Source organism: Jaculus jaculus, chromosome 12 (assembly GCF_020740685.1).
Source record: "Jaculus jaculus isolate mJacJac1 chromosome 12, mJacJac1.mat.Y.cur, whole genome shotgun sequence".
NCBI lineage: Eukaryota > Metazoa > Chordata > Mammalia > Rodentia > Dipodidae > Jaculus > Jaculus jaculus.
Genome location: NC_059113.1, coordinates 77,246,621 through 77,255,713, shown reverse-complemented (window position 1 = coordinate 77,255,713; position 9,093 = coordinate 77,246,621). Strand labels below are relative to the sequence as shown.

Sequence of the window (9,093 nt, the reverse complement as noted above, 5' to 3'; positions counted from 1 at the left end):
AGAAAGACAAGGCTATGATTACATGATAATATGTTAATATATTAAAATCTTGCAGAAAAATATTTTTATTGTAAAAGCCAAAAGAGGATAACTGGACTTGAGTAGACCAGAGGTCATTACTTAAGGTAAAAGAACCATATATTTTGGCCAGGGGTAGAGGTGCACACCGTTAATCCAAGCACTCAGAGGCAGAGTGTTAGGATCACGATGAGTTCAAGGCCACTCTGAGACTACATAGTGAATTCCAGGTCAGCCTGGGCTAGAGTGAGATTCTACCCCAGAAAAAAAAAAAAAAAAAAAAAAAAAAAAAGTACATGTTCTTAGAATGAGCACAAACAGCCAGGGGAGACAGATGTTGGAGGATCATTGGGAGTTTGAGGCCAGTCTGATACTACGTTGTGAATATCAGATCAGCCCCCCAGGGCTGACACAAGCTTCTCTGCAGGGAGACCGCGGGGCTGGTCTCCCACTGGCAGGATCGCATTACAGGGGAATTTCAAATCCTGTAACAACATCCAAGATCACATACTTTAAGAAGAAGTATGTGGAAGAAGAGGATTTTCACCCACCACTCAGCAGCTGTAGCCATAAAACCATCTTGATTTTTGAGGAGCGAGCCCACATCCTTTACATGTCCTTGGAGAAGCTGAAGTTCATCGATGACCCCGAGGTAAACCTGCAGAGGTCTGTTCCCATCAACAACCTCAAGAAGAGGGTCTACGGGGAGATCCTCACGCAGAACAGCTGGTGCTTGCCGGCCTGCTCCTTCTCTGGCACCTCGGCCCAGGAGTGGTTTATGGCTCAGGACTGCCCTTACCGGAAACGACCTCGGGTGGCCAGACAGGAATATGAGAAGTTTCACGCCTGCTGCCTTTACCAAGAGTGTGGTGGCCACCACCTGAATTTTCCCCTTTCTGTCAGCACCAGTGTTGGAAGTGCCTCCGCCACCTCCACCTCCTCCTCTTCCCCTCTGCCATTGCCCGGTTGTTCCCACCAGGTGGGTTTCCCTGAAGGCAGCACACCTCTTTACAAGAGTGATGGCCAAATGCCTGCCAATGAAATCTTTGTCACTAGTGTCCGGTCCCTTGATGTCCCCGAAAAGACCAAATTCAGTGATGAGAAATCCAGTAATGAGACCAGCAGGGAGGGTGGCCCCCTCAGCCATAAACCTGTGGGAAATGACCTGGATTTTGAATGCAAAGGCCAATTTTACGATTATTTTGAGACTGGATACAATGAAAAAAACATGAATGAGTCCTGGAAAAGGTCTCTGAGGAGAAAGGAGCCTTCACTGAGTGCCAGACTGTGCTGCGCCAAAGGGAACAAGATGTGATGTCCACCTGCCCCTGCGGGAAACTCACAGCATGATCAGCTAGCACCCATAAATTTTATTTTGAATGGATTTTATAATTTTGTACAACTGATAAGATTATGCCATGAACATGCAGTGTGATGTTAATGCCCAGAGAGCAGATTGCATACAACATCTGTACAGTAGGCATCAGCAAGCTACTTTTAAATGTGGTGATTTTGCCAAGAAAACAGTCAGCTTTTTGCTTAAAAGTAAATCTTAGTTTTCCTACCAAAAAAAAAAAAAAAAAAAGAGATAAGTAGATTAGAGGGTGGATATGGAGACGATGTGATCTTGTGAAATTTTCATTGCCCCTCCAAGGAGTCTGCCACCAACCAAGAAAGTTCAGCACATTTGCCAATAAATCGGGCATTCGGCAAGCAAATCCAGATAGCCAGCAGAGGATGTCTGCCCCTTCAGTAAGACACACTGTGTTTTCTGAATGAAAGACTGAAGACAGGAAACTAGATAAATGGCTCCATGGAACTGGTAAGAGGTTACACTGAATAGGATGTAGGATGGTGAGACAGGACTGTCTGGGCAACGATCTACAATCTATGGAGACTGTGTTCCCTGCAAGTTCCTGGCTTGCCCATGATGGATAATGAGGTTACTAGGGAAATAGGTGGTACACAGGACGAATTTTGGTGCCGGAAAGACTGGAGGGATTTCAGAAATTAATGCCACTATAAAGGACTTAAAGGATGCAGGGGTGGTGGTTACCACCACATCTCCCTTTAACTCTCCTATTTGGCCTGTTCAGAAGACAGATGGATCCTGGAGAATGACAGTGGATTATTGAAAATTTAACCAGGTGGTGACTCCAATTGCAGCTGCTGTACCAGGTATGGTTTCTTTACTTGAGCAAATTAACACGTCTCCTGGTACCTGGTATGCAGCTATTGATCTTACAAATGCTTTCTTCTCCATACCTGTCCATAGTGACCACCAGAAGCAATTTGCCTTCAGCTGGCAACGTCAGCAGTACCCATTTACTGTTTTACCTCAAGGTTATATTAACTCTCTAGCCCTGTGTCATAGCTTAATTCGCAGGGATCTTGATCGCATGTCCCTTCCACAGGGTGTCACGTTGGTCCATTATATTGATGACATAATGTTAATTGGATCAAGTGAGCAGGAGGTGGCAACCACTCTGGAGTTGCTGGTACAGCATATGTACATCAGGGGATGGGAAATAAATCCATCCAAAATTCAAGGACCTTCTACCTCAATGAAATTTCTAGGAGTTCAATGGTGTGGGGCATGCAGGGATATTCCTTCTAAAATGAAAGACAAGTTGTTGCATTTGGCCCCTCCTACCACTAAGAAAGAAGCACAACGTCTAATGGGTCTATTTGGATTTTGGAGACAGCACATTCCTCACTTGGATGTCTTACTCCACCCTATATACCAAGTGACTCGGAAAGCTACTAGTTTTCATTGGGGCCCAAAACAAGAAAAGGCTCTTCGACAGGTCCAGGCTGCTGTGCAGGCTTCTCTACCCCTTGGGCCGTATGATCCAACAGATCCAATGGTACTTGAGGTTTCAATGGCAGACAGGGATGCTGTTTGGAGCCTTTGGCAGGCCCCCACAGGTGAATCACAGCAGAGGCCCTTGGGATTTTAGAGCAAGGCCCTGCCATCATCTGCAGACAATCATTCTCCCTTTGAGAGACAGCTCTTGGCCTGCTATTGGGCCTTAATGGAAACTAAACGTTTGACAATGGGCCATCAAGTTACTATGCAACCCGAGCTTCCCATTATGAGCTGGGTGTTGTCTGACCCACCAGGCCATAAAGTTGGACGTGCACAGCAGCAGTCCATCATTAAGTGGAAATGATATATACATGATCAGGCTCGAGCAGGCCCTAAAGGTACGAGTAAGTTACATGAGGAAGTTGCCCAAATGCCTATGGTTGCTACTCCTGTTGCAATACCTTCTGTCCCCAAGAATGCACCTATGGCATCATGGGGTGTGCCCTATGATCAACTGACTGAGGAGGAAAGATCTAGGGCATGGTTTACAGATGGTTCAGCATGTTATGCCGGCACTGCCCAGAAATGGACAGCTGCAGCATTACAACCCCTTTCTGGGACAACTCTGAAGGACTATGGTGAAGGGAAGTCTTCACAATGGGCAGAACCTCAGGCAGTGCATATGGTTGTGCATTTTGCTTGGAAGAAAAAAATGACCAGATGTGCGGTTATACACTGACTCATGGGCTGTGGCCAATGGTTTGGCTGGATGGTCTGGGACTTGGAAGGAGCACAATTGGAAAATTGATGAAAAGGACATTTGGGGAAGGTATATGTGGATAGACCTCTCTGAATAGGCAAAGGATATAAGGATACTTGTGTCCCATGTCAATGCTTATCAGAAGGTGACCTCACTGGAGGATGACTTTAATAATCAAGTAGATAAGCTGACCCATTCTGTGGATAATGGTCAACCTCCTTCCTCAGCCACCCCTGTCATTGCCCAATGGGCCGACAAACAAAATGGCCATGATGGCAGAGATGCAAGCTATGCATGGGCCCAACAACATGGACTTCCACTAACTAAGGCTGACCTGGCTATGGGTACTGCTTAATGCCAAATTTGCCAACAGCAGAGACCAACTCTGAGCCCCTGATATGGTAGTATTCCTCAGGGTGACCAGCCAGCAACCTGGTGGCAGGTTGACTACATTGGACTTCTTCCATCATGGAAAGGGCAGCATTTTGTCCTTACTGGAATAGACACTTATTCTGGGTATGCATTTGCCTTTCCTGCATGTAGTGCTTCTGCCAAAAATACCATCTGTGGGCTTACAGAATGCCTCATCCACTGTCATGGCATTCCACACAGCATTGCTTCTGACCAAGGAACTCACTTCACCACCAAGAAAGTACGACAGTGGGCTCATGATCATGGAATTCACTGGTCTTACCATGTGCCCCACCATCCTAAAGCAGCTGGCTTGATAGAATGGTGGAATGGCCTTTTGAAGAAACAGCTGCAGCGCCAACTAGGTGGCAACAGCTTGGAGGGCTGGGGGAGTGTCCTCCAGCAGGCTGTATATGCTCTGGATCAGTGTCCTATATATGGTACTGTTTCTCCTATATCCCGGATTCACGAGTCCAAGAATCAAGGAGTAAAAATGGGAATGGTCCCACTTACCATCACCCCAAGTAACCCGTTAGCTAGATTTTTGCTTCCTGTTCCCCCAACCTTACACTCTGCTGGACTACAAGTCTTGGTCCTAGAGGGGGGAGTGCTTTTGCCAGGAGACACAAAGAACATTCTATTGAACTGGAAGCTAAGAGTTTCCCCTGATCACTTTGGGCTCCTAATGCCCTTGAGTGAACAGGCTGAGAAAGGAGTTACAGTGATTGCAAGGGTGATTGATCCAGATTACCAGGGGGAAATTGGGGTGCTCCTCCACAATGGAGGTAAGGAAGAGTATGCCTGGAGTGCAGGAGATCCTTTAGGGCATCTGTTAGTGTTACCATGTCCTGTTGTCAAAGTCAATGGACGACTGCAACAACCCAATAGAAGTAGTGTGATAAATGGCCCAGATCCTTCAGGACTGAAGGTATGGGTTACCCCTCCAGGTAAAGAACCAAGACCTGCCAAGGTGCTTGCTGAAGGTGGAGGGAATACAGAATGGGTAGTAGAAGAAGGCAGTTACAAATATCAGCTAAGGCCACGTGATCAGTTACAGAAATGAAGACTGTAATTGCAATGTTTCTGTCCTGCCTTGATAACAGAGTGTTTGTATCTACACCAATATTAAGATTATATCATTAGCTAACTGTTGAATTTATATTAGACCCATTGTATTAGAGACTAAGCTTGTGTTGGGGGGAAGATTTTGCGGTTCCGGTTGTACATGGGATAGTTCTGCAATGTTAGGCGGAATTATGAACTTGTTACTGTTTTCATTTGGAAATTAAGTATGATGTAAGGAGACATGATTTGATGCCAAATTGACAAGGGGTGGACTTGTGATAGTTAAGGTGTTGTCAACTTGATCTGTTTAGTAATCCACAGGCTGCTTCTAGGAAGGATCAACTAAAGGAGGAGGTCTTTCTCCCAGGGTGAGCCCTTCCCCCAGAGTGGGTGGCCCCGCTCACTGAGGGACTTGATATAAGGAAGCTCTGGGTAGAAGAGTTCCCTTTTTTCCTTCCTTCCTTCCACTTGGCTGCCGGAGCTGCTCCCTACCTTCTAGCGTGGATTGAAGACCAGTATGGACTAAAGACCAACATCAACTGAAGACCCACGTGGATCGAAACCCAGCGGCTCCTCAGGAAGCCTCCAGGCTTTCTGGCACCATCTGCAGTGCCGGGTCGGGACTGCTGAGGCATCCAGCCATGTGGACTGAGCAGCTACCAGGTTCGGTGATTCTCGGGCCTGCAACTGCTATTGGATTACTGTAAGATAATCCAATAAGTTCCCTTTTTAAAATAATTCATTCTAGTAATTCTGTTCCTCTAGAGAACCCTGACTAATACACTGAGCTACAGCAAGATCTTACCTCAAACTTTGCCTACCCCCTTGAAAAAAGTAGCATAAACAGCTGATCTGCACAATCTAAAGAGCTTAGATAGGAAAAGTAGACATTATAAATATGGATTCGTTCTGACAATTTCTATTGTCTAAGTAAATTACAAGGTGATAATGTCTGAAGATAATGGAGAAGGTTTGAAAGAAGTGAGGCATGGAAAGTAACACCAAGTAAGGGAGGAACAAAGCAATGATGGTATGTGCAAAGTACCATTATTATGGCTGATGATGGGTTAAGCTTGGGTTGCGAAAAAGGGATTCAAAGGTTGGTGACAGTGGACTTTCATAGGTAAATGGGTAAAATATTTAATTAAAGTCCTTGAATTACTAGAAATGGCATAAAAGAGGCTAAGTTGAAGAAAACAAAAATTAGTGATTTCAGAGTCGGTCAAGAAACATAAATTTGTTGAAAATGAGGAGCATCATTAAACAGCCATGGCCTGTCTCTAAAAGATGCTTCTAACTACAAAAGTCCTGTTTTCCATCATACTTATATCAGAGGTATTTTAAAATTAGTAAGCAATCTCTACTAGTAGATCGTTGAATATTTTGAGATGAACTGAGAGAACTGAAATGTCCAACTATACTGTCATGTGCTTGCAACTAAATCAGCAGGGGTAATACAGAAAATAATGAGCCTTCTAGTCAAGATGGCATCCGCCCAACTGAGCTGCAACTCCCAGGGAAGGAGAGGCAAAGCATTAAGAGGTCACTGGGTCTTTTAGGGGAAAGCAATCTTTAATAGAATCACCAGTAGGAGAGTGCAGTGGGGCAAAAAAGGGAATCAGCTGATTCCCATGCTCTCAGGTAACGCACCAGTCCCCCAATACTCCCAATCAGTCATCCTAACCAAAGTCCCAGACTAAGGCTACTTCCACCCTAACTTCAGTCAAGGGAACCCAGGCCAGCATTTCCATCTTCACCTTCAGGTATGAGAGATTGCCCGGATCCCCCTGGATGCCCGAATGTGCTCACACCCTCTCCTTTCTGCCCAGCACCGGTGTGACTTCAGATCCACTCCACCCCACCAGCACATAACTTCAGTCCCCCTCTGCTCAGCCCACACCCCCATGAGACTTCGGACCCTCTCCACTCTGCCTCTGCCCCAGATGACATTGGACCCTCTCTGCTCTGCTCTGCCCCTATGCCCTTCCACAACTTCAGACCCTCTCTGTTCCACTCTGCCCTGCTGCTCCCTGAAGGAATTCAGACCCTCTCTGCTCTACCCCACCCCCACAACTTCAGAGCAGCTCTGCTCTGCCCCACCTCACGCTCCTGTGAATTCAGACCCCCTCTGCTGTCAGCATGAAACCTTCTCTAAGATAGATATTATACTGTCACAAAGCCTGCCTCCATATGTTTAGGAAGATTGACATAATCCCTTCATGATATCAAATCTCAAAGCTATATTGCTAGAAAGAGCCACCAAGAATCCCATGATATCCTGGAAACTGAACAGCACACTTTTAAATAATAAATGGGTAGTGGATGAAATTGCAAAAGTTCTACAAATGGGAGACAATGGGAATACATTGTACCAGAACTTATGAGACAAGATGGTCCTCAGAGGAAATTCATAGCACTAAATGACTTTATAACAAAGACAGAGACATCCCAAATCAGTAATCTAATCATCCACCTAAAGCCACGGAGAAAAGAAGAATCCAAGCCAAGAAGCTCCAAATGGAAATAAATAATTAAGATCAGAGCAGAAATTAATGAATTGGAAATTAAGAAAACATAAGAAAATTGATGAAACAAAGAGTTGATTCTTTGAAAAAAAAAATGAAGAAGATTGACAAACCCTTGGCCAATTTAATCAAGAAAAAAAAGAGAGAGAGAGAGAAACTTCAAGTTAACAAAATTAGAAATTAAAAAGGAGAGAGCACAGCAGACATAAGTGAAATTGGGAGAATCATCAGGTCTCACTTCAAAATCTCTACTCCACAAAACTGGAAAATAAGGAAGAAATGGATAAATTCCTATACACATGCCATCTACCACAGCTAAACTCAGAGCAGATTAATCTCCTAAACAAACCTATCACTCCCATCAAGATTGAAAAGGTAATCAAAACACTCCCTCAAAAGAAGGGTCCTGTACCAGATGACTTCTTAGCTGAATTCTCTCAGGCCTTCATAGATAAACTGAAACCAATCTTTCTCAAACTATGCCACACAATTGGAGAACAAGGAAAGCTCCCCAACTCCTTCTATGAAGCTAGTATCACTCTAATACCAAAACCAGGCAGAAATGCCACAGGAAAAAAAAAAACCACAGGCCTATTTCTTTGATGAACTTATTTAGACACAAATCCTGAACAAAATCCTTGCAAACCAAATCCAACCACAAATCAAAAGCATTATCCACCTTGATCAAGTAGCTTTCACCCCAGGAACACAGGGGTGGTTCAACATACAGAAAACTGTCAATGTAATACACCACATAAACAAGGTTAAACATAAAAACCACATGATCATTTCGGTAGAAGCAGAAAAGGCCTTTGACAAAATACAATATCACTTCATGATCAAAATATTGGAGATAATTGGCATGGCTGATTTATATCTCAACATAATAAAGGCTGTATACAAAGCTACTAATGCCCAAATAATACTTAATAGAGAAAGACTGAAGGAATTCCAATTGAGATCAGGAACAAAACAGGGTGTCCACTCTCACCTCTGCTCTTCAATATAGTACTGGAAGTCCTAGCACAAGCAATAAGACAGGAGAAAAGAGATAAAAGAATACAATTTAGAAAGGAAGAAGTTAAGTTAGCACTATTTGGAGATGACATGATTGTATATGTAAGAGACCTGGGAGCCTCCATCCCAAAACTCTCAAAGGTGATAAACTCCTTCAGCAAAGTAGTAGGATACAAAATCAATGTACAAAAACCATTAGCATTTCATTATGCAAATGATGAATAGACAGAGAAAGAAATAGTGACTGCCCCATTTTCAATAGCAACAACAACAACAAAAATATCTTGGAATAATATTAGCCAATGAAGTGAAAGATCTATACAATTAAAAAAAAAAAACAGTAAAAAGAAATTGAGAAAGACTTGAGAAAATGGAAAGACCTCCTATGCTCTTGTATAGGCACAATTAACATTGTGAAAATGGCAATCCTACCAAAAGCAAGATACAGATATAATACAATTCCAATCAAAATCCCATCATTGTTCTTC

The 9,093-nt window shown here is 43.8% G+C and overlaps 1 protein-coding gene across 1 annotated transcript; it reads left to right on the top strand.

Annotated features, from left to right (window-relative positions):
* The first annotated feature begins 325 nt into the window (after positions 1 to 325).
* Positions 326 to 1,333, top strand: LOC101614001 (SERTA domain-containing protein 4-like). The gene has a single exon (XM_045130627.1). It carries the CDS (start codon positions 326 to 328, stop codon positions 1,331 to 1,333), a length of 1,008 nt encoding a protein of 335 aa, XP_044986562.1.
* The last annotated feature ends 7,760 nt before the right edge of the window (positions 1,334 to 9,093 follow it).

Bases quoted from the DNA above. Each gene is read 5' to 3' on its own strand.
- LOC101614001 (XM_045130627.1), top strand. From the start codon at position 326: ATGAGCACAAACAGCCAGGGGAGACAGATGTTGGAGGATCATTGGGAG.